This window comes from Siniperca chuatsi, linkage group LG3, assembly GCF_020085105.1.
Source record: "Siniperca chuatsi isolate FFG_IHB_CAS linkage group LG3, ASM2008510v1, whole genome shotgun sequence".
NCBI lineage: Eukaryota > Metazoa > Chordata > Actinopteri > Centrarchiformes > Sinipercidae > Siniperca > Siniperca chuatsi.
The window spans coordinates 1,294,860-1,322,824 of record NC_058044.1 but is presented as its reverse complement, the minus strand read 5'-3'; the positions used below and the strand labels follow the sequence as shown (position 1 = coordinate 1,322,824).

The 27,965-nt window shown below is 44.4% G+C and overlaps 4 protein-coding genes across 16 annotated transcripts in view; 1 reads left to right on the top strand and 3 right to left on the bottom strand.

Annotated features, from left to right (window-relative positions):
• The window catches only part of LOC122873026 (NACHT, LRR and PYD domains-containing protein 12-like), a 657,912-nt gene that overhangs the window by 184,261 nt on the left and 445,686 nt on the right, over positions 1-27,965 (bottom strand). The gene's annotated exons all lie outside the window — the stretch shown is intronic.
• The window catches only part of LOC122873028 (NACHT, LRR and PYD domains-containing protein 12-like), a 1,034,258-nt gene that overhangs the window by 757,964 nt on the left and 248,329 nt on the right, over positions 1-27,965 (bottom strand). The gene's annotated exons all lie outside the window — the stretch shown is intronic.
• On the top strand, positions 1,009-17,896 carry LOC122873036 (NACHT, LRR and PYD domains-containing protein 12-like). Of its 2 annotated transcripts, XM_044189312.1 has the most exons (11): positions 1,009-1,164; positions 6,426-6,557; positions 6,695-6,748; positions 7,027-8,794; positions 8,913-9,086; positions 10,654-10,821; positions 11,156-11,320; positions 12,207-12,380; positions 13,064-13,237; positions 13,667-13,837; positions 16,308-17,896. In XM_044189312.1, exons 1-11 carry the CDS (start codon positions 1,116-1,118, stop codon positions 16,480-16,482), a joined length of 3,204 nt encoding a protein of 1,067 aa, XP_044045247.1. In that variant the 5' UTR covers positions 1,009-1,115; the 3' UTR covers positions 16,483-17,896. The 2 variants fall into 2 exon arrangements, with proteins under 2 accessions (XP_044045247.1, XP_044045248.1); XM_044189313.1 differs by lacking the exon at positions 6,426-6,557 and having other exon boundaries at positions 1,101-1,164.
• Positions 17,643-27,800, bottom strand: traf5 (Tnf receptor-associated factor 5). 8 transcript variants are annotated; one of them, XM_044189341.1, is made up of 12 exons: positions 27,272-27,794; positions 26,229-26,308; positions 25,881-26,153; positions 24,579-24,642; positions 23,476-23,577; positions 23,236-23,400; positions 22,963-23,040; positions 22,352-22,426; positions 22,179-22,271; positions 21,049-21,189; positions 19,800-19,965; positions 17,643-19,596 (listed from the first exon to the last, which is right to left on the bottom strand). In XM_044189341.1, the coding sequence occupies exons 1-12, from the start codon at positions 27,434-27,436 to the stop codon at positions 19,010-19,012; spliced, it is 1,989 nt and encodes a 662-aa protein (XP_044045276.1). In that variant the 5' UTR covers positions 27,437-27,794; the 3' UTR covers positions 17,643-19,009. The 8 variants fall into 8 exon arrangements, with proteins under 8 accessions (XP_044045276.1, XP_044045277.1, XP_044045282.1 ...); XM_044189342.1 differs by having other exon boundaries at positions 26,248-26,267; positions 27,272-27,791; XM_044189347.1 differs by having other exon boundaries at positions 26,229-26,267; positions 27,272-27,388.

Here is a 27,965-nt window from a genome sequence, read left to right as displayed (position 1 = left end):
GTATTTTATTTGATTCTGTTTTATATATATTCCATTTTATTCCTATATTTCAACTTCTGCACTATTTATGTTTTGTCTCAGATTCTCTTTTTCTCATTTTACTTGTGTGATTTTCTTTTGTACATTTGTACAAAGAATTTCATTGCCAGCGACTGCTTCACCGTAATTGTTATGTTATGAACTTGGTGAGTAAAATGTTATTAAAACTACCAGAATTATCCTTTAAGATACTAATATCACCACCCAGGTGGTTCTTGTCTGCTCCTGGTTCTGTCCTCAATCTACTTCCAATGAATCCGACCGACTATCACATCCGCCTGTTAGATCATCTCATTAACCCCGTTCCTGTCGTTGGCTGTGATGCTGTTCTCCCAACACTTCAAAAGACTATAAAATAATATAAAAAAGAGGCTTCGGTCGGGTTCTTCAGCTTTTAAATGACATTAAAGCTCTCAAGCAGGCGTCCAAAGCTGTGCCTCTAATTTCATGATCATTTCTCACCATTTATCATTCCCTACCTCTCCTTTTTCTTTCCTCTCTCCATACTAACAACTCCTCACATTCTTCCTCCTTTCTTTAAGTTATTCTTTCCTTCCATTCCTTTCTTTCCCTACCTTGTCCTTTCTTTTTATTTCTAATTATTTCCTTACCAACCCCCTTTTTACCCTCTAGTTTACTTCTTTACCCTCGTCTTTTCCTCCCTCAAACCCTCCTTTCTTTTGCCACCTTCTCCTTTCACTTTCCTTTCCTGCCTCTTACTTTCCTTCTGTAACTCATCACTTCCTCCGATCCCTCCTTTCTCAGTCATCTCGTATTTCACATCTACTTACTCATTATGAATGTCATAGTTTATGTTTGGAAAATAAAATGAAATTAAAATACATTCTGTTTGACTTTTTATTTACTATTAAACTGGATAGAAAAGAGATGCAGACATCTCCATTTCACACTGACGGTCTGATAAATAATATGGGCGTTAACACAAAGCAGAATCACTTCCTGATATCTCACGTCATTAAAGGCAACTCTGGGCGGCAGTTGAGATGAAAAGAGAAGGAAGCAACTTCTGAGGTTTGACTTTACTTCTTTACTTCAGAGGAGCTGAGGGATGCAGAATGGGAAACTGGTTTTCAACTGGCCGGGCTCTGGTTCCATCACAGTATGGTAAGATGGTGGATTTATTAAGTATCACTGATTTGTTTATGTGCACTCCGGCTTCAAAACACCAAGAGAAACAGTCATAGTGAGAATGAATTCTTCCGTTTTTGTTACTGTAATCATGACGTGTTCAGCTCTGTCTGATGCAGAAAGTCATATGACAAAACCTGTTTAGCCAGCAGGGTGGAAACCAGGACCCACTAACTTGTGTCAGCCTGTCTGTCAAGTGTTACTCTGACTGTGGGACAAAAAAAGGTCTAAAACTTTATGAGTTTGTGGAATGATGTTCAGAAATAATGTCACTGCTTGTGCTTCTGTATCACCTATTGTGAGCTTGTAAAAAAATATTTGAATGAATACAAATAAATTTGTGTCCAGGTGTTAAAGTGAGATTTAAGGTGAGCTCAGAGAAACTTGCACATACATCGTTCTGCACAGTGAAGCTCAAACATCACAGTCAAGTCACAAAAAACAAAACACCTTTTTGACTTTAAAGTTCAAGTATGTGCGTGACACCAAAGTTAAAAGCAGGAATTTGTACAATGTGTTTACAACAAAATCTGACTAACCAAATAAGAAGTCCATCTATTGACTATTAAAAGAAATAATTATCTCAAGTCAAACTTCATGGATCAATCAGCAGTGCAAATGGTTCTTATGGGCAGCCTTCAAATTCATTCACAATTCTGATAACTACTGTGTCAGCACTGCAAGGTTGCAGAAGTGTACAAAGACAAACTCTGACACAGCAGCAGGTTTCAGGTTTGCTCTCTGAGGTTTTCCTGTTCAACAGCACAAACATCCATTTGTTCTGCAGGTCTGAACCCAGCAGACACAGCTCAAAGGCTTACATAATCTTTTCTTTGGTCTTGCTCCATTCTTAGAGGGTAGGTACAGCCGATAGACACAGTAACATCAACACATGTACAGTCTAAATCACTGTATGTCACATACAGTAGTTCTGTAATAAGCACTTCCTATAACTTTTACTTTTTGAAGCTTTAGTGTACAATTCTACTTTGTTGTTTTATTTTCTCTTGAAGGACAAAAACTTAAAAATGTTCATTTTATATTCCATTGTAATTATTTCACGAAACGAAATCAAGCTGAACATGGTAGCCCATATGTGCTTCTCCCTAACCACGTCCTCAAGCTCTTCCTTGGGGAGACCGAGGCGTTCCCAGGCCAGATGGGATACGTTATCCCTCCAGTGTGTTCTGGGTCTACCCCATGGTCTCCTCACATTTGGACATGCCTGGAATACCCCCAAAAGAGAGGCGTCAGATACAAATCAGATGACTTAACCACCTCAACTGACTCCTTCCAACACAAAGACGCAGTGGTTCTACTCCTAGTTTCTTCTTGCCTGATATCAGACAGAATTGTCAACTCGATTCAGAAGAATCAGTCAACTCGGTGGAGTGGGCGGATTCAAAGGTCTGGACCCACCAAAGTTTCTTCTGGATGTCTGAGCTCCTCACCCTGTCTCAGGGTGAGCCCAGACACCCTGCATAGGAAACTCATTTTGGCTGCTTGTTTTCTTATTTTTTCTGTCATTACCTAAAGCTCATGACTGTAGGTGAGGGTTGGAATGTAGATCGACTGGTAAATCCAGAACTGAGCCTTCAGGTTAAATTCCCTCTTCACCACAACAGTCTGGCACAGTGTCTGCATTACTGCTGACGCCGCACCAATCTGCCTGTGGATCTCATGCTTAATCTTCCCCTCAATCGTGAGCCCCAAGACACTTGAACTCCTTCACTTGGGGCAGTGACTTACTCCCAACCTCAGGTGAGCAAGCCACAATTTTCCAATGGAGTACCATGGCTTCACACTAGGGTGTGCTGACCCTCATCCCTGCACTCAATGCCTAATGAGAACATGCTTGACTTCCTGCCGAGAATGCGGACACTCTGCTTAGTAATGGCCCTGATACCCCATACTCCCGCATTACCCCCCACTGGATACCTTGGGGGACACGGCCGTCAAAAACACATGTAGACTGGATGGGGAAAATCCCTTGACCGATCCAGTATCATTGCAAGGGTAAACACCTGGTCCACTGTTTCATGACCAGAACCGAATCTGTTCCTCCTGAATCTGAGGTCCAATAATTGGCCTCTGTTTTCTTACAACATCCTGGCATCAGCTTTCCCAGGGAGGCTGAGCAATGTGACACCCCTACAGTTGGAGCACAGCCACCAGTACCCTTTTTTTAAAAATGGAAACCACCACCTCAGTCTGCCTTATCTGTAATCATCATTGAAGAGGGATGTCAACCAAGACAACCCAACAATGTACAGACCTTAAGCATTTCAGGGTTGATCTCATTCACCGTGGCACCTTGACCCTGCAGAGCTTTTTGACTACATCAGTGACATCTGCCAGAGAAATCGACAAGGCCTCCCCTGAGCCTTCAAGCTCTGTATCCCCTATGGAGAACATGTTAGTTGGGTTCAGGAGTTCATCAAATTGTTCTCCTCCCCTGCTGAACACAGCCTGGGCTAAGCCCTTCTTCCCCCTCCTGCGTCATCTGATGATTTGCCAGAACCTCTTTTAGGACAGCTGAAAGACTTTATCCATGGCCTCCCCAAACTCACACCCAAATTTTTACTTCTTGGACTACATTTCTGGCCTCCAGATACTTGTTTTCTGCTTCAGGGGTCCCCTGGGCCAACCAAGTCAGAAAGGACTGCTTCTTCAGCTTGACAGTTTCATTGACCACTGGTGTCCACCAGAAAATTCTTTGGTTGCCACCAAGACAACCTTCTGGCCACAACTCTGAGCAGCTGAGGTGGCTTTGAACATGGCCTACTTGGATTTCACTTGGGCCCCAACACATCACTAAACCAATACTGCCATCTACTGGTAACCTGTCACAACATATCATGCCTGTTGCAAGAAATATTGGTGTCCTGTTTGATAGCAATTTATGTTTTGAGCAGCATATCACTAAGCTTGTCCAATCATGTTTCTATTACCTCAGAAACATTGCAAAAATCAGATCTATTTTAAATCTTAGTGATGCAGAAACTGTTGTACATGCTTTTATCTCCTCACGCCTCGATTACTGTAACACCCTGGTCACTTTGAGTAGCTTAAATTTCTGAGTTCTCAGACCATTTTCGCAATTGAGAATGACTTCCGGATGGGAGCCGAAACGTCTTGATTCTGAAAACAGTGTCGAGATGACTATGACTGAAACCTTTTCTACGCCTGTTCACTTGTCTTAATCAACTCTGAAACGCCTGCAGACTGTACAGAACTCAGCTGCTAGGCTGTTAACCAGGACCAAGAAGTATGACCACATCACACCTGGTTCAGCCTCTTTACATCGGCTCCCTGTTTGTTTCAGGACTGATTTTAAGATCTTGTTGATTACTTTTAAGGCTCTTCGTGGCTCCAGATTATATTTTAGACCTTGTAATCCCTTATGAACCTTCATGTAGTCTGAGATCTTCAGGCAGGGGTCTCCTGTCTGTTCCTGAGTCCAGGATGGAAACTAAGGGGGACAGAGCTTTTTCCATCAAGGCCCTGAGGCTCTGGAACAACCTGCCCGAAGACATCAGGCTGTCTGAGTCAGTTTCTTCGTTTAAGTCTCTTCTCAAAACACATTTTTATCTGAAAGCAGATCCTGATTTTACCTGAATTGGCTGTTTATTTTATTGGTTTTGTGTATTTTATGTATTTTATTTCTTTATATTTCGTCATTCACTGTGTTGTTATTTCTCTTGTTGTGAAGCACTTTGTACTTTGTTTTGATAAGCGCTCTATAAATAAAGTTTTATCATTATTATTATTATGTCACCACCCTTTCCGGGATGCATAGAAAATTCTTCATGATGTGGAAGCTGAAGATCTCATGGACAAGGGCCTCAGTCAAATGTTCCTAGTCCATCCTCAATACTTTTTTTGGTTTACCAGTTCTGTTAATCAGCCTCACTCACCATCTGCTCCAACTCTTTACCCAAGTGTCCAAGACATACGGCCGCATATGAAACAGCTATAGTCAATCTTCAATTAAAATGTTGATCTTCGGCCCTCCAGGTTTCTCTGTCTTTGCCCACATGAGCATTGAAGTCCCCCAGCAGAATTATAGAATCCCCAGGTGGCACCCTCTCCAGGACCCCACCCAGAGACTCCAAGAGGGCCAAATACTCTGAACTGCTGTGCAGGTGCATAAGCATAGACAACAGCCAGAGCCATCCTCTTAGCAAACCTCAGTTGCTCTTAGATGACCCTCTTGTTCTCCAGGGAAAGTTCCAACACAGCGATGTTCAGCCGAGGGCTCACAAGTATCCCCACACCTGCCCGGCACCTTTCACCCCTGATTTCAGCCCCTATCCAGAGTTTTGTTTTCAGAGCCAGTGCTGTGCATAGTGGTAAGCTCAACTATAGCTACTTGGTTCCACTCCACCTCTTACACAAACTCCTTCCCCACCACAGAGCTGACGTTCTACGTCCTTAGAACTAGTTTTCATAGCCTGGCCTCAGCATGACAAGGCCCCTACCTTTGTCAACCGCCTAAATGGCAATGCACCCAACTCTTATGTCTATCCTAGTGAGTGTTGGGCCCACAAGGCACCCCATGTCATCCCTTCAGGCTGAGCCCGACTGGGATCCATGAGTAGCTCCAGCCACCAGGCCATCACTCCCCTTCCAGGCCTGGCTGCAATAGAGGGCCCTGGTCTCTCTATTCTGGGCCTTGGGTGACCCTACCAGGAGCTGTTGACCCTGACAACACAGCTACCAGGGTCATGGGGGTTTTCAAACCTCTCCTCTGTGTCAAGTTGGTGATTCTCGTACAGTATGATGTCAAATTTTAATTAAATTTTTAAACAAAGCTTAGGAAGAAGTTGTCACAAAAAACTGCTGAAAAAGTGTGAAAGAAAACATTTTCATGACTTCATTCTTTTTTTTTGATACTTCAAACTGTTCAATAAATCTGGCAACAAAGATGCAGAGACAGTTTTTCTACTGAAGTCACATTTTGATTTTTAACTTGGAACCTCTCACATAACAAACATTTTTACCTTCTTAGTTCTGTATGTCAAGAAAAGTCCAGCAAATATTGTCTGGTCAATTAAAATTTGAATGTGTGTCAGTCCCAGTTACCAAACTTTAGTTGTTCTTGATCTTTCAGGTTTTTGCTAAATCATCTCTTAACAAAACAGAATCTCTGAACCCTTTATACACAGTTCAGGTGTTGACAAAAGGAAAGTGAGTTGTAGTTCCTGCTTCCTGATTATTTTGTCCATTCTCATCAGCTGAAACTCAGAGGGAAGCCGGAAGCACGACACTCACCGCTCAGAATGGAAGTATTGTCAACAAACCTGAGTTTACTGGTATTCATGCGAAAAGGGATACTAATCTAACCGTCAATGTCAACAACACATATGGTAAATGGTTACCCTGAATTTATAAATCAAATAAATACCATATTTATGTTTGATTATGTACTTGCTTAAAATGTAACCACTAAAATGAGTTCAATTATTTAGCATTTCTCAAAAGATGTTGCATGTTTCTGTTTCAGTCCACTCTCCTGACAGGACAGACAAGACGAATGCTGTTTCTCCCAAAACCGAAGGTATTGTGATGTTTAAAGACATAAAAAATGTGACATATGTTAAACTGATTTTTCATGACCAAATGACGAAGAAGTTCTTCTGCTATTAAAACATAGTGAATTATTATGAAGGCATTGTGGAGATGACATAATTGAAGCTGAAAATGTGAAAAATGTTCCCATCTGTGAAAGTTAGTGACCATCACCTGTTTTCCTTTTCTTCCTTGTCATCTTTCCATCTTTACATGCTTTACATGATGTTTTGCTTTCTGAATACATTTTTTGTATTCTTCTTTCAGGAAACATCCAAAGGTGCCAAGCTGAACTAAAATCTTACCTTAAAAACAGAACAAAGAATCTGTCTCAAGTAACAAAGGAAGATGGATCATCAACTGCTTTAAACAAAATCTATACAGAGCTTTATATCACAGAGGGAGGCAGTGGGGAGGTTAACAGCGAACATGAAGTGATTGATTTAGAATGTAGAAGGCGTACAAGTGAGGAGAGGAAAATCGATCTCAATGACATTTTTAAACCTTTATCAAACGAAGAGAACCCTCCACAGAGAGTTCTGACGAAGGGAATCGCTGGCATTGGAAAAACTGTTGCTGTGCAGAAATTCACTCAGGACTGGGCAGCTGGAGAAGCCAACCAAACTACTCAGTTCATATTTCCATTCACATTCAGAGACTTGAATTTAATAAAAGATAAGTGTTGGAGTCTTATGACGTTAATAAATCACTATTTTGACGAAGTAAAAGATTTGGAAACGTCAGACTACAAAAATTCAAGTGTTTTGTTCATCTTCGACGGCCTGGACGAAAGCAAATTCCCTCTGGACTTTAAGAAAAATGAGACGTGCCGAAATGTTACAACGACGACAACAGTAGATGTCCTATTAACCAACTTAATCAAAGGGGAACTGCTGAACAAAGCTTCAGTCTGGATCACAAGTAGACCGGCTGCAGCCACTAAGATTCCCTCTGAGTTCATCAACAGGGTGACCGAGGTACGAGGCTTTAATGATGAGCAGAAGGAGGAGTACTTTCAAAAGAAAGTTAGTGACAAGGTTATGGCTCAGAAGATCTTCGATCATCTTCGGTCAAAGCCGTTGAGAAGTCTCTACATCATGTGCCACATCCCAGTGTTCTGTTGGATTTCAGCTACAGCTCTCCAGAGTCTCCTAACAGAAACTCACAAAGGTGAGTTGCCCAAGACTGTGACTGAAATGTACACACACTTCCTGATCATCCAGACAAAGGTGAAACACCAGAAGGCTTATCAGGAAGGTGAAACAGACAAAGATCTGATCATGAAATTGGGAAAGCTGGCATTTGAACAGTTACAGAAGGGCAACATAATCTTCTATGAAAATGACTTGAAAAGTTGTAAAATTGGTCTGGAACAAGCTGCAGTTTATTCGGGAGTTTGTACAGAGATCATAAGAAAAGAATATGGTCTTTACAAACAAGAGGTTTACTCTTTTATACATTTAAGTGTTCAGGAGTTTCTTGCGGCTCTTTATGTATTAGAGACCTTCATAGAGTGTGGAGACAATCTGCTTCCCAGCCAGACAAGAGTGAAAGTGGTGGCAGAGAAAGGAGAACTTCCTGTCATCCTCCTCCACAAGAACGCGGTGGATATGGCTTTGGTCAGCAAATATGGACAATGGGACTTGTTCCTGCGCTTCCTGATCGGTCTGTCAAAGGATAAAAATCAGGAGCTTCTTCAGAAAGTATTCGGATTTAAAGGAAGACGTCCACAGAGCAACCAGGAGACAATCACGTACGTTCACGAGAAGATCAAGAAACTGTCTTACACCGACAAGAGTATCAATCTATTCCACTGTTTAAATGAGTTGGGTGACCAGTCTCTGGTAGATCAAGTCCAAAAGTACCAGAGGTCAGGAGATGTTAGTAAAATCTCACCTGCACATTGGTCAGCTCTGGCCTTTCTGCTGCTTGTCGCCAATGACGAGCTGGATGTCTTTGACCTGAAGAACTACTACAGATCAGATGAAGTTCTGGAGAGGCTGCTGCCAGTGCTCAGAGCATCAAAGACAGCTTTGTAAGTATTTGGCCTCAAGAAAACCAACTGTCCTGAAGCTCTCAGGTTATGTTTATGTATGGAAGGACAGAGGAGAGTGTTTGCAAAATGTTAACAGTCATTTTGTTTTTCACTTTAGGCTGAGTGACTGTAACCTTACTGACAGATGTTGCAAGTATATTTCATCAGTTGTCAGCTTGGAGTCTTGTGGTCTGGAGGAGTTAGACCTGAGCAGAAATAACCTGCAGGACTCTGGAATGATGCTGCTCTCTGACGGTCTAAAAAGTCCCAACTGCAAACTCCAGAGACTCTGGTAAGAACATCCAGATCTTCGGTATATCAGTTTCATCTCTGTGGATCCAGTCCAGCTCATGTTTAGCCTCACTTGGCACAAAGACTGGAAGCAGGGGGGCACTGTTAGCCAAGCTCCATCGAAAGAGAAGCAATCCACATTCCAACAACTCCAAGTCTGTCTGATTTACATGTTGTTTGTTGTTTATTGAACCGCTGTAGAAAGAGAAATTTAAAAAGGAGTTTTAGCAGCAGTTAGCATTGGAGCTAACAAATCTCTAAAGTCCTGAACTCAAAGTGGGCTTGTTCATTTGATCTTAACTTTAGTGTCAACTAAACTCAGCTGACTGCAGGATGGAGTGCTGACTAGCTTGTTAGCTAACACGATACATGTAAATTGGAGTGTGGCGCTGTTGGTTGTTGTTGAAAGGTGGAATTTTTCACTTTTAATGGAGCTAGGCTAGCAGTTTCCCACTGCTTCAATTCTTTGTGCTAAGCTAAAGACATTCTGGATCTATCACACATGTACTGGACACACAGAGATGAAAATATCCATAATCTCATCTAACTCTGGGGAAATGTCTAAATTGGGTACAGTTTGTTACAACTCCCCTAAAGTATGACGACTCTTAAGGCTGTTCTATTAACCATACTAATGTTCCAGTTCTGATTTCCAACATGTGTGAGTCAGATATAATATTTTCTAAGTAGTGTGAACACCTCAAAGCTGCATGGAGCGACATAGTTTTTCTATTCCCATCTGAACCAAATGAAGCCATGTCACCTACATGCAACTCCAATCAGGAGGCCAAAAATGGCCAAATCGTAGAATAATTATTCTGTAAATTGAAATTGTGGTCGTCTCTCGCTTTCCATATTTGACAGAATTACTATGTCAAGTACATCCTATATCATTCATGAGACACTGAGTTTGGCTGCAAAGCATGAAAAAGGAACAAACATACAACAGTAGAAAGACCAGCTGATTAATTGATGCCTCCATTTATTCACAAATGGGAGGCTCAGACTGTAACTCAAATGTATTAAAACAAAGATTGTTGAGATTGTTACCCTGCACATCTCTTTTTGTTCATAGTGCAACAGGATTTAACATGAATAATTATCCAAAAAAGTTTAGAAGAAAACTTATTGTCCACAATGTAGAAACTTGTCTTCAGCAGAAATAAACTAAAAATCATTAACAATTTATTAACAAACCATGTGACTTAAATACAAAGATGCAGTTATTAAAAAATACTTTACAACACGGTGGGCTGATGCCAAATGTAGTTGGGAAAAGATGCAGCCATGAATTCAGTATTTAACTGCATTTGGCAGGAAAGACTATACATTTTTTGGTGGCTATTAATTGTCTATAGCACCTCTCTGAGGCTCAAAGTGCAGGTGCAAATGTAATTTTAGGATGTTTACTGTTCTGTAACATTACATTTTCCATTACCACATGACCATGTTAGAGAATAAAATGCTTTTCCTAATGAGACCATCAGGCTATGAGCTTCTTTTTCAGCAAATAAATGTGGGACATGGTGTATGAACCATAACACACTTTTTGTTTTTGTTTTTTGTAGTTTGAAAGAATGTAGCATTACAAAAAAGGGATGCCAATCTTTGGCCCGTGGTCTGGCTTCAAACCCGTCCCACCTGAGAGAGCTGGATCTCAGCATGAATAAATTTCATGATGAAGGACTGGAGCGTCTTTCAGAAGTTCTCAACAAATGCTCTTTGGAAACACTCAGGTAATATGTTAACAACATATGATTTTGCTATTCTTAGAGTCTTACCAGTAGTGAAGCTAAAATATAAAGTTTGTCCTGAGTGTGGCACCAGAGGAAAGGTCATTGGGTCCTTAAAAACAAAAGGGTTCATCCTCTGGAGAGCAGGAAAGGGTTTAGGACATTTCATAGCAACCTGTCCATAAGATTCTTGTGGACAAGTGGAAATTTATCCTGATGGGGGTGCAAGGGGAATGAATAGGATTCATCCTCTGGGGACCATGACTATCCACCTCACCAGTAGTTGACAAAAGTTTGTATTGAAGAGTTTAGAGTCAGGTGTCTGTCCTGTCTGCAGGTTACGTGAGTGTGGCATCAGAGGGAATCCTCTGGCTTCAGCTCTCAGCTCGAACCCATCTCACATGAAAAACCTGGATCTGAGCGTGAACAGTTTTGGAGGTCAGGCAGTCACTCAGCTCTCTGGCTTTCTGAAACATCCTGACTGCCAGCTGGAGAGATTATGGTAAGCTTTGGGAAAGGTAAGACTCACACCAGTGTTCAAACTCACTAAATATAAAGGCAACATTTACCACTACTAATTTTGTACTGTCACCTAAACCGAGTGCATCTCGTGAGCCTCCAGAACAAAGATATATTCATATACAACAACATAATACAACAAATAAACAGAAATACATACAGACAGACAGGATGGACTGATGACTAGCTTAATAGCTAACAAGATACAACAAGTAAATAAGACAGGAGTTGTTAGAAGGCTGATCTTTCTTACTTTTGATAAAGGCTAGCAGTTTCCCCCTGCTTCCAGTCTTTGTGCTAAGCTAGGCTAAACTTGTCCTGGCTCTGGCTTTATGTATCTACTTTCTCTTTCTGCGAACTTAAACATTTACTTGGTAGAACAGTAAAATCAACTAGTTTTTGTCACGCAGTCACTGAAAACATTTGTGTCCTGCAGCAAAATTGTCGCCCACCACTGCAGGTTTGATGTCTGGTACCTCCGGCTTGGTCACGCAGTCCAACAAACACAGTTGCCGATGTTCACAGACAGAAAGCTTTTGAGGTTTCTCATTCCTGTTGCTCCACTAGAGACTTTTATTGGTTGGTCCTGAATGTAGGTGCATGAGATTTGAGGGGGGTAGTGTTGTTTTTTACACCAGCCTGGAGCTCCTTGCTGGCAGGTGAAAAGAAGCAGCTGGAAATACCACGTCATGGAGGTAGTAGGTGCCTGTCTATTCCTTCCCAACCAATAATGCCGTTAGCAGTGAATCGGACTGAATTCAGGAGAAAAAGGGGGGGGACATAGTTTCCTGCTGCATCAGCACACAAACACAACGACTAAACTAAGCAACCTCTAGAACTTTGAAAAACATTTACTTTCTTTTGTAAAGGCTTTATAACACAAAACTACAAAAGGACTGTGCTGCAGCTCTGGTCTCGGCTCTGACTTCAAACCCTTCCCAGCTGAGGGAGTTGGATCTGGGAGGAAACAACCTGGGTGACACCGGAGTGATGGAGATCACTGCTCTGCTGAAGGATCCTAACTGCAAAGTGGAAATACTGAGGTGAGACAGTCCTCATACTTAAAGAAATCTTAATAGCAAGGTCCTGCTTTGTGACCAGACGCCAGACACGTGCCATTAAATGTATATCTGAGGTTGCTAACTTAGTCTAGACCTCAGGTAACAATCAGATGACCAGCCAGGCCTACAGCTTTGGCCAAGACATCGGCCCTGGTCGGGCTCAGCCAGAAGAAATGATGTGGGGCCACTGCCATGAGGGCTCACATATCGCAAGAATTGGTGTAGGGGGGGTGGTGATGAAGCCAGAGCGGTATGGGGTAGGAATATTTAGGAATCTTGCAATTCGCTTCAATTTCAATTCTCAATGTCTTGATTTGATCCAGAGTCGATTCTCGATTAAAAATCTATTCAATAAATAGAACAAGGACACACAGAGAAGAGTTTCTTCTTGTACATGTCCATCAAGATCAGAGTTTTGTTGAAGCCAACATCTAGTGGTCTTTAGAGGAACTGCAGATTAACTTCAGCACTGACTTCCCTGTTGATTGGTCTGATCAGAAAAGATGACTTACTACATTTAGTACATATTTAAAACATCACGTATGGCTGAAACTTTATTTTGTCTGGCATTCTTTAGAAGCAACTGTGAGGTTCGGTCACTAGGGCAGAGGTCGGGGTCTGGAGCTGTGTTACCACCTATAAGTTAAAACTGTTTTCCCCAACAGACTGGCTGGCTGTCGGTTTACAGACCGCGGCTGTGCTGCACTGGCTTCCAGTCTGAAGTCAAACCCCGCCCACCTGAGAGTTCTGGATCTGTCAAGAAATGACCTCCGAGACGATGGTGTTGAAAACCTTTCTGAGTTCTTGGCAGAGCCACTTTGTCAACTGGAGACACTGAAGTGAGTGTGTGGCCATTATCACACTTTGAATAAATGTGGAAAGAAATGCTGCTCTGTGACACACCTGCCACACATTCAGGTGTGCATTGATAGTTTTCAGGTATTTAGGTCCATTTTCACACTAAAACTCATCACTAAAAGTCCCCTATTTAGCGTTTATATGCAGTATACAAACATGGCCAGTTGTTGGTGTGATACTGAAGTGTCTAACCCACAGAAAGCATTGGAACAGTGTGAATTTAGAGATAAAACTCAAACATTTATCCAATTAGTTGAAAGAAAATTGAAAAATAATCACCTCAGTTATGGCTCCATCTAGAAACATAACAAACTCCTTCCTAGTTAATGAACCCTTCAGAGACACTTCAACTAAAAGTAAGAACACAAAACAAACTGATCTGGAAACTGTATTTAACTGTCTCCTTCCAGCCTGAAATGCTGCACGTTAACGGCAGCCTGCTGCCGGTCTTTGACCCTCGCCCTCAGCTGCTCCTCTGCTCTCAAAGAGCTTGACCTGAGCTACAACAACCTGATGGACCAGGGGGTGAAGCTGCTGTCTGATTGGCTGAGGAAACCCCAGTGCAGGCTGGAGATACTGAGGTGAGTTTTTTTTATATCAATTCCTTCTTCCCTGGGCACCGGTTCTGTAAATAGATAAATATCATTTATCTAGTTTTTACTCTTAGGTCATTTCAGTGTTAGTCAGACTCAGGTTGCAGCTGCTTGTTCAAACTGCCAACATGTTTCAATCTATTGTATGGCTTCATCCGGGTCATTCAACAAAACTTAGGAGTACCTTTAAGTAAGACATATACTGAACGATACAATGGAAGTAGCAGCCGAGAAGTCATATATAGCCACGAATAAATGGAGTATTATGGTGGTTTAAAGGAATAGTTTGACATTTTGTAAAATACGCTTGTTCGTTTCTTGCAGAGTCAGATGTTCAGATTGATACCGCTCTCGTGTGTGTGTACAGCAAATATGAAGCTACAGCCAGCAGCCGGTTAGCATAGCTTAGCATAAAGACTGGAGGCAGGGGGAAACAGCTAGCATGGCTCTGTCCAAATGTAACAAAATCCTCCTACCAGCACCTCTAAAGCTCACTGATTAACATGTTATATCTCATTTGTTTAATCTGTACAAAAGCTAAGTGTAAAAATGACAACTCACTGTTTTATAGGGGGTTAGGTGTCGGACTATCTCTTGGACGAGACCACTAAGAGGTTAACGGAAGTTTTGACTTCAGCCATTATCACCTCAGGCCATATTGTGCTTTATATTCCCCAGTGTGTTTACTGTCTTTCATCTACTACAGTAAATACTCCCGGCCTAGAAATAGTCTGTTAACTGCTAATAGAGCCTGAAGCATCAGTACTGTTGCTATGGTTACCTGCAGGTTAATATCTTGAGTCAAATCTAATTTATTTATAGAGCACATTTTTAAAAAAAAAAAAAAAAAAAAAAACAGGTGCTTTACAGAGAAATCGTAGAAAAGGTTTCAGTCGTAGTCGTCTGGACGCTGTTTTCAGAATCAAGACGTTTCGGCTCCCATCCGGAAGTCATTCTCAATTGTGAACATGGTCTGAGAACTCAGAAATTTAAGCTACTCTGTGTTACATAAGCCCCGCCCTCAGGGAGTAGTCTACCTGAGTATCTGTTGATTACCCTGCCTAGTTTCACCTGAAACTGACCTTCTTTTGTTTCCAAGATGGCCCAGTAATCAGTAATCAGGCCTATTGTTTTCTGGCTGCACCTCCCTCATCACTGTTAAGTACCTCATTAGCATATGATTGGCGTGACCAAGGTGCTAATACACTGTGGTAAACGTTGGGCAGATTGAATCTCAGACCACCATTTCTGTTCAAAGAGGGGTTTTCTTTTTTCACAAAAATGGCTTCTTTGACACCTCTTTCAGAAATAGGTGTCAAAGAAGCCAGAAAACCATAGGCCAGAAAACAATAGGCCTGATTACTGGGCCATCATGGAAACAAAAGAAGGTCAGTTTCAGGTGAAACTAGGCAGGGTTAACAGCAGACACTCAGGTAGACTCCTCCCTGAGGGCGGGGCTTAAGTAACACAGAGAAGCTTAAATTTCTGAGTTCTCGGACCATTTTTTCACAATTGAGAATGACTTCCGGATGGGAGCCGAAACGTCTTGATTCTGAAAACAGCGTCCAGACGACTGCGACTGAAACCTTTTCTACGATAGACCGCTCCTGGACGAATGAGGGACGACACCGTCTTTACAGAGAAATGTTAAATACAAATAATTAAAACAAAAGTAAATAGAGAAACAGCTGTAACAGACAAAATTAAAACATTTTCTTTGTTATTAATAATTAAGGGGCATCAAACTCAATTGTACAAAGGTGAGTCGTTAGCCGGGATTTAAAAGTGGTAGATGGGGAAGATCTGACAGTGAAGGTAAACTGTTCCACGGTCTGGGAGCAGCAATGGAAAACGTGGATCTGAGGGTCTGGATGTAGACTTTGCACTGAGGAGATGATGCCATCCATGCAGAGCTTTGAAAACAAATAGAAGAATCTTAAATTCAATTCTATATTTTACTGGTAACCAGTGAAGGGAGACCAGTACCGGGAGATATGGTGTGTCTTCTTGGTACCAGTAAGGAGTCTTGCTGCTGCGTTTTGAACCAGCTGCAGGCGAGCAGATAAGACTGACTCCCACATAAAGAGAGTCACAGCAGTCACCGGACTTCTGTCTTACACTCATTTTGGAGAAAATGTTTGGCCGTCCAGCATTTCACATACCAGAGTTAACTTAAAAGAGACTGGAGGTGATGTGCTGGTATAGCTGCACGCTGTCAGTATATAAATGATAGCGGATGTTGTATTTTCTAAAAGCAGACTGCAGTGGAAGCATATATAATGAAAATAAAAGAGGGCCTAAGACGGAAGCTTGGGGTACACCACCGCAGACAGAAGAGGAACAGACCTAAACTATCTTTGAGGCGTCCACGTGTATGATTGTAACAGACACCCGGCAGCCAGAAAGAAAGTAGTGTTTTTTGTTACTGTGGTATTAAAACAATGGTTTTCTCTGTCAGGTTGTCGAACTGCACACAGAGCAGCTGTGAGTCTCTGGCCTCGGCTCTGAGGTTGAACCCTTCACACCTCCGAGAACTGGAGCTGAGCAAAAGTAGTCCAGGAGAATCGGGTCTGCTGTCTGATCTACTGAAGGACGAACAGCACTCACTGCGGACACTGACGGTGACGGGGTGACCCAGCATCTGAACAGTGAACACCTGAGTGACACAGAGACTGGACGAGGTTGATTTACAGTAAATGTGTGAATTGGTCCTGGTTTGTCCCTCCCTCAAGCCACATTCCCACTTCCCCAGACCCCTTCATTGCCATTCTCCGTCCTTCCATCAGATGCCTCCAGACTCTCTCCCCAGTCGCCTGCCTCACACTTACACCTGCTCACCTGTTTCCACTTTTCCCGGGCCAGTACCGCTCAGTCCTTGTCGGCTTGTCAGTCTTGTTATGTCGCTCGTAGCCTTTGCATCCAGCCACCTGTTCCTGCTTGTTACCTGGATCTGGTATTTGACCTGTTGCCTGTTCCTGTCCGTTGCCTCTAGTCATTTCCCTTCATTCTACCTGCTCGTCTTGTGAGTGTTTGCCTGCATTTGAGTCCTCGTCCGTCTGTTGCCTGAACTCACCTGTAGCCCTGACAGTTCCTTCTAATACAAGCGTCTGTCAGTCACACCTAACCTGTTTGGTTCAACGAAACCCGGTACGTTTGCCCAGTTAATGCGGTTCCTTTGGTTTTGTTTGTTTGTAACTGATGTGCTGTTTGTATCCTCTCTGTACGTTAGCAGTTCATTACATTCATGAAAAAGTGTGTGACGCAGCGATCACGCTGTAATACTTCTGAAATGCCTCTGTTTCTACCTGTCTGTCATTATTCATAACATGCGGTGGATTTACAGTCTAATACTGATAATCAGCTGTTTCTCTGCGAGCTGTTGTGGGCCGGACAGAAACAACGAGCTGAAAGTCTCTATAAAGCTCCGTAAAGCCGAGCAGAGCTGCAGATTCAGCTGATAACTCGCTATTAAGAGACACTAACACACTGTAATTTCATACATTATAAAAATATCCATTATAGCCACTTTAACTAACACAGACACACTGACACTACAGCTCCTTTAAAAAAAAGCATCTAAGTCAAAGAAATCTCCAGCTGTTTGACCTCGGTGAGATCTTTTAGCCTTTAAAATGGACACATTTTGTATTTAAGAAGTAAAATATTGCATGAATGGACAATATTAAACAATAACACTGAATTAGTTCAGAGATCAGATAGTCAGAGGCTGCGGAGTATAAACGTCACAGATTTAGGACCGAAGGGGATAAAAGACAAGAATGCTTCCACAGTGTAAAGTCAGAAGAAACCACCTTTGTCACACTTTATTTATTACAGTTGAGACTTTATTTCTTCCAGCTCAATAAAACCCTGAGTCGTCTCTTTCACAGAAAGACTGAGAACCTCGTTCTCTTTAAGGACACAATAATCCCACTTCCTCTCTCTCTCGATACCCGATCAACGTAAGAAGTCGATATCAGGGCCGATACGGTGCCTCTCTTGTCTCCGTAGCAACAATAAAATGACAAACTCTTGTAAACAAACAAAGTATGGTGGAGTTCACCTGGTGTGTGTGTGTGCTCATTGGTTTCTTTTTGCTTCAAACCTGAAGCTGACAGCAAACTATCTATAATCCTGGCAGCCAATCAGAAACTAGGATTTTCTGTAACTTCTTATCTTTTCGCCTCACATTTCATCGCCCGTTCAGCCATGATGAATTAATGTCTGCCCACTGAGCAGACAGCTTTGGGGTGGTTTCTGACCTCCTAATGGAAGTGCCGCCTGTGTCGACATTACTCCTGAATTAAGACACCAACAATGAACGAACAGTAACTTCTGTCTACAGTAGCTGACACATCAACATATATCTCCGCTCTTGTGTTTATCTTGTGATCACAACTTCATCGTCTCATTTTCTTGAAATAACAAATTACGTTTTTTGGTGCGAATACTTTTTCCTTTCTCCAAAAGATAACGACTTAATTATTACCTTGAGATAATACACAGTGCTGATAACAGAATCAACTGTGTGTTGACTTCTTCTTCCTCTTCGTCTCCACGCTGAGAGAAACAACGCCATGATGAAACAAACAGCCTGATATCCTCACATATTGAGTCCTGATCAATACTAAACTCTTTAATACCTACAGATAACCTGGTCATTAAATCCTGATTTCAGGATTACAGACTTAAATAACTTGATCTGAGCACCACTAGTTATTCTCAGATAATCAGATAGTTAAGTCATGATCTCATGGGCGTTAAATAATTATTAGTAACCACAGTGTTTGTTGGAGTTGGTATCTGTGAGTCAGACCTCCAAACGATCCCTGAGAGCTTAAAGGAAAAGTTCGACATTTTGGCAAATATGCTTATTCTCTTTCTTGATGAGCGGCATCAACCTGAACATCTAACTCTCAAAGAGAGAGAATAAGTGTATTTCCCAAAATGTCAAACTATTCCTTAAAGTGTCAACTTGAAGTTTAATCACAAAATACCGACAAGTTATTCTCACATGTTTTGTAGAAAAATAAGACACAGTCACAGTGAAGATTGCATCAGTCTGTGTAGCATTGTCTACCACAGTGTCCTTCCTGAAATGACCACCGAAGTTTAAAAAAAGAAATCAAATCCTCACACGGTAACTTGGAGGACAAAAGCTTACAGCTGCTCTAAACCTGCCATGTCCACCTTCACTTTGACAAACAGCGTGTCATCGTTGACATACGCAGCGTTTTGGGGCGTATCCAGCTTGTTGAGGGGAATGAAGCATGAAAATCCAACAGCTACGTTGCTGACGGACTCAGCGGCGGGTCGTTGGAAGCTTTTGGACGTCGGGTCGGGTCTGAAGCTGAGACTCCGGTGGTTACCGGCACCGCTTTGATCCAGAACAAACAGAGACACGGTCTGTCTGAAAGGCCACGGCAGCAGAGCATCGAAGTCTCCCGGCATCAGGACAACATAAAGGGACAGGTGAGTCCCTCTTCCCTCCCCGTCCCCATTAAGATAGACCTTGGCAGCCATTTTGTAGCCGCAGCGTCCGGTGTGGAACGGCACGCTGCTCAGGCAAGGCGGCTGACCTTTGGCCTCGGCTTCCCTCCTGTTCCTGAAGTTGTCGATCTTCCAGATCAGTTTGCCGTCGTAGGACGTCGCCTCGAGCTCCTGCAGGTGCTGCTTGTTGCGACTGAGCTGAGCGGCATGGAGATCCAGGAGACCCGAGTGACGCTTCAGATTCTCCTCCAAAGTTTCTGAAAATACCAACAGCATTCACTTAAATGTTGTGCAAAGTTCTAAACTTGCAACAGGAAATACCAGTTTTGGGGTGAGTGGGGACATAAAATCAGCTTAAGCCGACCTGCTCCTTTAAAAACAAGCATTCAGTCCCGACAGAAATGCTGCGAGTTACTGATTCAGAGCAGGTTTATAGAGGCAGATTTTCAGGTTTTGTTACCCAGGTGTTCTTTGAGGGCCTCTGTTGCCGACACCTCTTCAATCACAGCATCCAGAGACTTTCTGAGCTGCTCCAGCTCCTCCAGACCAGGACCGAGTATCCGAGACACCTGCTGGACGTCCAGCTGGATGGTGGACAGGGCGTCCTCCTGCCTGCTCAGAGTCCTCTGACCACACAGACAGACACAGGTAACATGGTTTAATAATGCTGTTCTGACACTGACGACTGCAGGATCCAGTAAGTACGTTTATAAAGACACCACAACATGTGAATTAAGAGTTTTGCAAAACCAGTGTGAACTTGACACTTTATGACGTTTAGGATCTGAGATCGCTGCAAATTCAAATTTGATTGTATGTGCAAAGTGCAACAGATACAAACCATAGCAGAGCCCAGGTGTTCAGCTAAAGATACACTTCCCAACATGCTCAGGTGTTCTGACCTTTATAGACTTCAGGGTTTAAGTCTGTTTGTTTCCAACATGATACTCTGTTGGTCTGAGTTGGATCGCTGTTCCCTCCTCACTGAGATTCATCATTACACTTCTACAACACACTCAAAATCGATGCAGCAGAACCAGAGATATCCTCTTTTTATTCTTCATTCTACACTATATTCTACATTACCCACAATGCAACTTGGCCGCCGACAGTCGTGTGGGAGATTGTGGTGTGTTAAGCTAGTAGCAGGCTGCAGAGGTCTGCTGAGCTCACTTCTTTCTAACTCCACACCAACAGATTTGTTTCATCTTCAGACTTTTAGTCTTCAGCCCCGCCCGACGCCGACTCAAGTGACATCACTTGAGGACATTTATCAGACTTCACACAGCTCCCTCTGAGACGCTAAAGGCTTTATACTACTTTAAAACATGTGCAGTAGAACTCCCCAACACCTGGAGACACCTGGAGACACGCTGAGGGGGAAATCCTCTGTAATCTACTGTAACATCATCATATCTGCTCTGCTTGTTGTTTGATGTAAGCTTGTTTTTATGTGGTATGATGTCACCGAGCTAACTTCATACAGTCGTTGTTGGTTTGAGGCTGAACACGAGGTTTGTTGACAAGAAGAAACATATAGAACAGCAGCAGACTGATCCTTTAGTTGAAACTACATTTTGTAGCTGATAAATAACACTTTCATTAGTTCAGATAACTTTAATGCTCGTGACTCAACATTACGCTGGATGATGAAGACATGAAGGTACAGAGGAAAAGAAGCGACAGTAAGAATCAAAGTGTGGACTGACCTGAGCCGTAGAGACGATGTGTTCATGGCTGCTGTTCTGTTGCAGAAGCGGCCTGATCTTCTTCTGCAGACCAGCGAGCAGCAAACTGTCCGTCTGGACCTCCTGCTGCCTCAGCTGCGCCTCCTGGTGGAGAACCTCCACCTGACCGAGGAGACAACAGTCTGAGGTCAACACTCCTGCGACTTAGTTTATAGTCAGAAATATCGAATATTAGCAACAAAAAAAATAAATCGCTGCTACACAGAGTGTGTTTGCTTCATGGAATTATAATAATGCGTTAAGTTCACATTTATGAAATAAGCAGGTGTAACTAAAGGATGGATGGAAACTTTGCCAAAAGCTCATCCCAAGCAGAGTCCTCTCTTTAGGCACTGACCGGATCTTCTTCTCATTTTAACAACGCACTGTTAATTCTGCGAAGTAACGATGAAGTGACACGTTGTCAGAACTAGAAAAGGTTAAAAATTGAATATTTGGTTTTGTGGTAGAAAAGATCACTTGATGGTTAACTGACCCGGGTTCCAGACTGTCTAGTCGGAAAGATGATGTCTGAATTTCTTGACATGCTGGACAGAGACGGGCATTGTGTTGTTTAGACTAGATGATCTGTGACCTCGTTTCTTCTGTAAAACTGAAGCTGGAAAGATTGTTCTTGAAGCAAACTGCATGCCACCGCTGCCGTGCCCCGGCAGCAGTTATTGTAAATAAATACATTCATTTTAAGACAACGGAGGCTGATTCACCTCTGACCTGAAATCAGGCTCAATTTTTAATCAGGTACGTAGTAATAACGAGAAAAATATCTTGAGACATTTTCTCTTTAGACTGAGAAACTGAGCAGGTATTTTTTTTGTCATCGTGGCAGATTGGTGCAGCTTTAAAATATAAAAAAATAAAAGCGAAAATTCCCAAAGCTGAGTCTCATACAGATGTTTAGGCCTCCTGGTATATCCTGTGGAAGTCTTCTCAACAAGTCAATTCATCATTCCCAAGAGATTTCAGACGCTGTAAACATCTGGGGTCACTGGAATAACAGTAATAAGGTAAAGTACTAATCAAAGACTTACTGGATGTCTTCACATTGTCTTCGGATGCGTTATCAGAATACCAGGCGAGTTTGTTGGACGTACCTGTTGCTCCAGGTGGGAGTTACTCCTCAGGACCAGCAGCATGTGATGGCTGACAGCAGCGTCTTCATGCAGCTTCACTTTCCCTCTCTTATCCTGCAGGACACAACACTTGCTGTCAGGTAACGAACATGCTGTCTCAGCGGGCGCGCTACTTCCTGTTTAGATGAACCCACCTGAACAGAGCAGCCGAACCTCTTGTAAGAACAGTGGGTGTGAACCTCCGGACACGAGTCTCTGTGCTCCGTCAGCTGGAAGAGAAGAGGCGGATGGTGATCGGCTCTGCTAACGTACTCTGATCCCACCAACAGTAATCCTGTATGTGCTGCTCTTTACATGTTACAGCTTCCCTGTGGAGCTTCTGACCTCTGTACTTGTCTCGTGCACGCACACGATACTCTTCCGCTGATCTACAGGTGGCGGTAAATGTGCCAACAAAGGCAGTGAAGAAGAAGAAGACATGGATGTGACCAGTGCACGTTTCAAAGTGTTCAAAAACTTTGCAGGTGTTTCATGAGGAAGGAAGTACTCTCCGCACTTTGTTAGACCTCAAACTGTGTTTTCAGAAAACTCCAAGGAGGTCTTGGTCTAAATCCAGGACTTAACGATCCCACTGGGCCGACTGTGACAGTCCCACCAGCTGGAGCGGATTCTTAGTCCAACTTGGCTGACGTCCTCACCTCTAAAACTGAGCCAAATCTGGACCAGAGCCGGCTCACATCTGGTGGTTTGGTTGCCGAAACTCAGCGTCTAACCACCTGTAGGTTAACGATGTGAATGAGCTCACCTTGTTTCTGGGAACCTTCTGGGGGCAGCTGTTGGGACAGTCCACCTCCACCTCCGGACAGGAGCTCTGCACATGATCCTACAGAACAGAGTCGCCACAAACACATCAGCAGGACTGCGAGGTCTCGGCTCAGGAAAGGTCACTCGTGCCGTATCTTTAGAAGAACATCGCTGCAGATTCACTTTAATTTCCCAAATTAATTTCCGGTTTCAGGGCAGAAGTATCAGGACTGCTGAACCCACCCGGCGCCACGCTGTCTGCACATGACTTTACCTGGATGAGGCTGAGTCGCTGCGGTTGCTGGCAGTGTGGGCAGGGCTCCATGCGCTGAGGACAGGTGTCGGTCAGGTGTTCCTGCAGGTATCTCCTCTGTAGCGCCGCCCTGCAGCCTGGATTGCAGCACTGCAGCTGCTCATACTGACACGACCTCAGGTGCTCCTGCAGAGGATGAAATTAAACGCGAGTCTTCAGACCGAACTGTTGTTCATTAAGTCCTGTACGTGCGAGGTTTACCTGCAGGTGGTTTAGTGTGACGACAGAGGTGCAGGCCGGCGAGTTGCTGCAGTACACTTCTAAATTGGAGATCTCTCGTTTGCAGCAGTTGTCCTGGAAAACCTGCCGGGAGAAAAGTCTTGATTAGTAAACTGGCAGTAATTGATCCAGAAATTAGTAATCCAGGCAGGAGGTGCGATGAGGGCCGAGGACAGCCTGGGAAGATCCGACGTGGCCACGCCAAGTAACGCTCTCTCTTATCGTCAACACGGAAGAAGATGCTTCTACAGCGCCGACGGAGCAAAGCTCAGACGTTTTCATTATTCAGCTGCAAAAATGTCTTGTCACGTAAAGCGGCTGCAATCCAAGTTTTTATAATAATCAATCAATTAAATGACAACGTGAAACCATCAGCTGATCCTGCAGCTCGGCTGCACGGAGACTTTCAGCTGGACCAATAGGAGCGCCTGATTTTTATGGGCATTTACTAAACTCTGAAATATTGTGTCAATTATTACGTTAGATTGTCAAATAAAACGCTCAGAATTATTAGATTTTGACGGAGCGTTTCTATTTTAACCGGCGCAGCTTTTCTAGCCTCTGAACGTAGAGCGCCGCGGACTCTGAATCCAGGACGGACTCTGACGTGTCCGGTCTTCCCACAGGCAGTTAGAAACCAGCGCGTCTCACATGTTCTGAGGTTGTGGAGATTATTAAAAAGCAGCGATGTGAAGCGGTTAACAAGGGGGGCGGGTTTTGGTCATTTTGCTGACAAGGGGGATGGCGCCCCCAAATCCCCTACTTCTGTCATTGCCATCCTCCACCTGTCCACCAGATGCCCTCAGACTTTCCCACCTGTCCCAGTCACCTGACTCCCACATTCTCCTATCGCCCTGTCAGTATACAGACCAGTCCCGCTCCCCAGAGACCAGATTGTCAATGTTGCCTCTGAAACCTGAAACCTGCACCTGCTTCTGTTTGGACTCGCTGCCTTTGCTTCGAAGCTTCTGCGTCAATAAATGCCGGAACTGTTCCCGTCAAACCGGTTGTAAACTCGCCGTGACTCCTTCACCGCATCAGCGTAAAAGCTGTTGAGAATGTGGTGCTGAAGGTTCGGTTCTGACCTCAGCCGGCGTGATCACGGCTCCGTCCACTGGACACACCGGGCTGGACGGCGAAGAACTCTCCCTGAAACACAGAGCAGACTGAGTTCACACCCAGACAGAGGTCTGACTGCAGCCGACAGGCCAGCACACCTGGCCTCCAGGTGGTTTAAGGTGGAGCGTGTCAGTGTGTTTTTAAGGTGGACCGCATCAGCGCGAGTGTATTTTTAAGGTGGAGCGTGTCAGTGTGGTTTAAGGTGGACCGCATCAGCGCGAGTGTATTTTTAAGGTGGACCGTGTCAGTGTGTTTTTAAGGTGAACCGTGTCAGTGTGGTTTAAGGTGGACCGTGTCAGTGTGGTTTAAGGTGGACCGTGTCAGTGTGTTTTAAGGTGGACCGTGTCAGCGCGAGTGTGTTTTTAAGGTGGACCATGTCAGTGTGGTTTAAGGTGAACCGTGTCAGTGTGGTTTAAGGTGGACCGCGTCAGCGCAAGTGTGTTTTTAAGGTGGACCATGTCAGTGTGGTTTAAGGTGGACCGTGTCAGTGTGTTTTTAAGGTGGACCGCATCAGCGCGAGTGTATTTTTAAGGTGGACCGTGTCAGTGTGGTTTAAGGTGGACCGTGTCAGTGTGGTTTAAGGTGGACCGCGTCAGCGCGAGTGTGTTTTTAGGTGGACCGCGTCAGCGCGAGTGTGTTTTTAAGGTGGACCATGTCAGTGTGTTTTAAGGTGGACCGTGTCAGTGTGGTTTAAGGTGGACCGTGTCAGTGTGGTTTAAGGTGGACCGTGTCAGTGTGGTTTAAGGTGGACCGCGTCAGCGCGAGTGTGTTTTAAGGTGGACCGTGTCAGTGTGTTTTTAAGGTGGACCGCGTCAGCGCGAGTGTGTTTTTAGGTGGACCGCGTCAGCGCGAGTGTGTTTTTAAGGTGGACCGCATCAGCGCGAGTGTGTTTTTAAGGTGGACCATGTCAGTGTGGTTTAAGGTGGACCGCATCAGCGCAAGTGTATTTTTAAGGTGGACCGCGTCAGCGCGAGTGTGTTTTTAAGGTGGACCATGTCAGTGTGGTTTAAGGTGGACCGTGTCAGTGTGTTTTAAGGTGGACCGCATCAGCGCAAGTGTATTTTTAAGGTGGACCGTGTCAGCGCGAGTGTGTTTTAAGGTGGACCGTGTCAGTGTGTTTTTAAGGTGGACCGCATCAGTGAGAGTGTGTTTTTAAGGTGGACCGTGTCAGCGCGAGTGTGTTTTTAAGGTGGACCGTGTCAGCGCGAGTGTGTTTTTAAGGTGGACTGTGTCAGTGTGAGTGTGTTTTAAGGTGGACTGGCTCCTACAGCAGTCCTTGGAGACAGTGGAAACAGTAGATGTGTCCACAGGAGTTCTGCTGAGGGTTGAGCACGACTCCTCTGCAGACGGGACAAACAAACTCCTCCTTCAGCGTCAACACAAACTTCAGGGAGTGCTGGATGGAGGTCAGCTCCGACTCCCAGGAGCTGACGGGGCCCGTCGACCTCTGCCTGGACTCCTCGGACCCCAGTCTCGACTCCTCAGACCGCAAACTGGACTCCTCGGATCCTCCCAGCTTTGTATCTGCTGTTGCCATAAGTCTGCAGGAGGGCAGATCAAACAGGTGATTTAAAAGATTTCCGTAAAAGGTTTTATAAAAGGTTTTTTTTACTGACTTTGATTCTTGAAGTCCACCTGTCGATGCTGAGCTGCACCTGTGACAGACGGCTAAAAGTAACTGCAGCTCGTCTCCAGACTGTAGTGAAATAAGAGCGAATGATTCTGCATTAAGTTAAACTTAAACGTGTGTGCGTGTGAGAGAGACCAAATAACTAAATTTAAAAAAAGGAATTTAATTAAGAATTATAGATAAATTCTTATCGTCATCATGCTCAGTCATGTTTTAGTGCAGCAGTAAGTTTTATAAACCCTAAAAAGGAAGTGGAGCCTGAGAGGCAGAACTCAGGGCCGAAGCTTCTGCCCTCTGTGGTGCAGGTAATGTGGAAACGCGGTGTTTGTGGATTAAGGAGATCAGGTACAGGACAGGTGTGTACTGATGTCAGACCAGTGTAAAGGTCAGGACGCGCGAGGCAGGCTCCCTCTTCCCACGTTACGTGATCTGGATGGTCTGGTGATTGTGGGTTTCTTTGCCCCGCATTTTGCTTCTCAGGCTACATAGAGTCTACCACCCCGCCTCTGATTGGTGGAAGCTGTACCTGCAGAAGGTACTCAGGGCGAACTCTTCCGCATGTTTTTCTGGTAAAACAAAGTCACTGAATCCGTCTCTTCCTCTAAATGTCCGTTTAGTCGCCGATATTCTCCTCAAAGGACGCACCATGAACCGTAAATCCCACACGAAGCAGCTCGCGCTCTTTAAGGCGGAAACATTTCACACAGAGTCAAATGTCGCACAGCTCTTCACACGTCTTCATCAGCCATCTGAAATACTGCCAGGCCCCACGCGCTCCACGCGCCCCCGCCACGAGCTGCGCAGACAGCGCGAGGCGAAGCTGCAGCAAAGCGCCCGAAGCGAAAGCACGTAAAGCACCCGTCATCAGACCGGCTCCCGTCAGAGCCCGCACACGTGCTGGTCTCTCTCTCACACACACACACACACACTCACACTCACTCACGCGCGCGCACTAACGATCACCTGCGGTGAATCAATAGCAGCGTGGACTCCGCGCAGGTGAGATGGGAGCATGAAGCAGACCGTTACCTTCGGATCTGACGCCCGGAGCTTCCGTACTTTCGCTTTCCACAGACTCGGCGGGACCTCGGTGGCTCTTCTTGCCGCAGCCCGGACCCTGAAGTCCCGACACACACCTCCGCACCGCAGCCCGGCCGTCACAGCAGCTCCATGCTTCCGATTACTATCGATCATCTGTTGTCGATACACGCGCCGCGGCGGAAGAGGAAACCCTCGCTGCAGGAAGTGACTTCACGTCAGCGACCTGCTGTTATTAGTCAGTGCAACTCAGACAATAAACTGTAACGAAACTCAGCCGGTGATGGCGGCAGGCTGAACATTTACTCACTGCACACACACACACACACACACACACACACACACACACACACACACACACACACACTGCACACACACACACACACACACACACACACACACACACACTCTCCCTTCAGTGTTACAGTAATACAGATCAATAATGCATCAGACAGGAAGTGAAGGACAGTAGCAGCTGCACACACATCACATCATCATTACTGCTGCAGCTGCTGCAGCAGGAGGAGCTGCTGCTGCAGGTGGAGCTGCTGCAGGTGGAGCTGCTGCTGCAGGTGGAGCTGCTGCAGCTGCTGCAGCTGCTGCTGCAGCTGCTGCTGCAGGAGGAGCTGCTGCTGCAGGAGGAGCTGCTGCTGCAGGTGGAGCTGCTGCAGGAGGAGCTGCTGCT

Excerpts from the sequence above, each read along its gene's own strand:
- LOC122873036 (XM_044189312.1), top strand. The coding sequence starts at position 1,116 with ATGGGAAACTGGTTTTCAACTGGCCGGGCTCTGGTTCCATCACAGTAT. Across the intron at positions 11,321-12,206 it reads TGCCAGCTGGAGAGATTATG|GCTTTATAACACAAAACTAC; the intron begins GTAAGCTTTGGG and ends TCTTTTGTAAAG. Across the intron at positions 13,238-13,666 it reads TGTCAACTGGAGACACTGAA|CCTGAAATGCTGCACGTTAA; the intron begins GTGAGTGTGTGG and ends GTCTCCTTCCAG.
- traf5 (XM_044189341.1), bottom strand. The coding sequence starts at position 27,436 with ATGATCGATAGTAATCGGAAGCATGGAGCTGCTGTGACGGCCGGGCTG. Across the intron at positions 23,578-24,578 it reads CCGTGATCACGCCGGCTGAG|GTTTTCCAGGACAACTGCTG; the intron begins GTCAGAACCGAA and ends TTCTCCCGGCAG. Across the intron at positions 19,597-19,799 it reads GGCCCTCAAAGAACACCTGG|AAACTTTGGAGGAGAATCTG; the intron begins GTAACAAAACCT and ends TGGTATTTTCAG.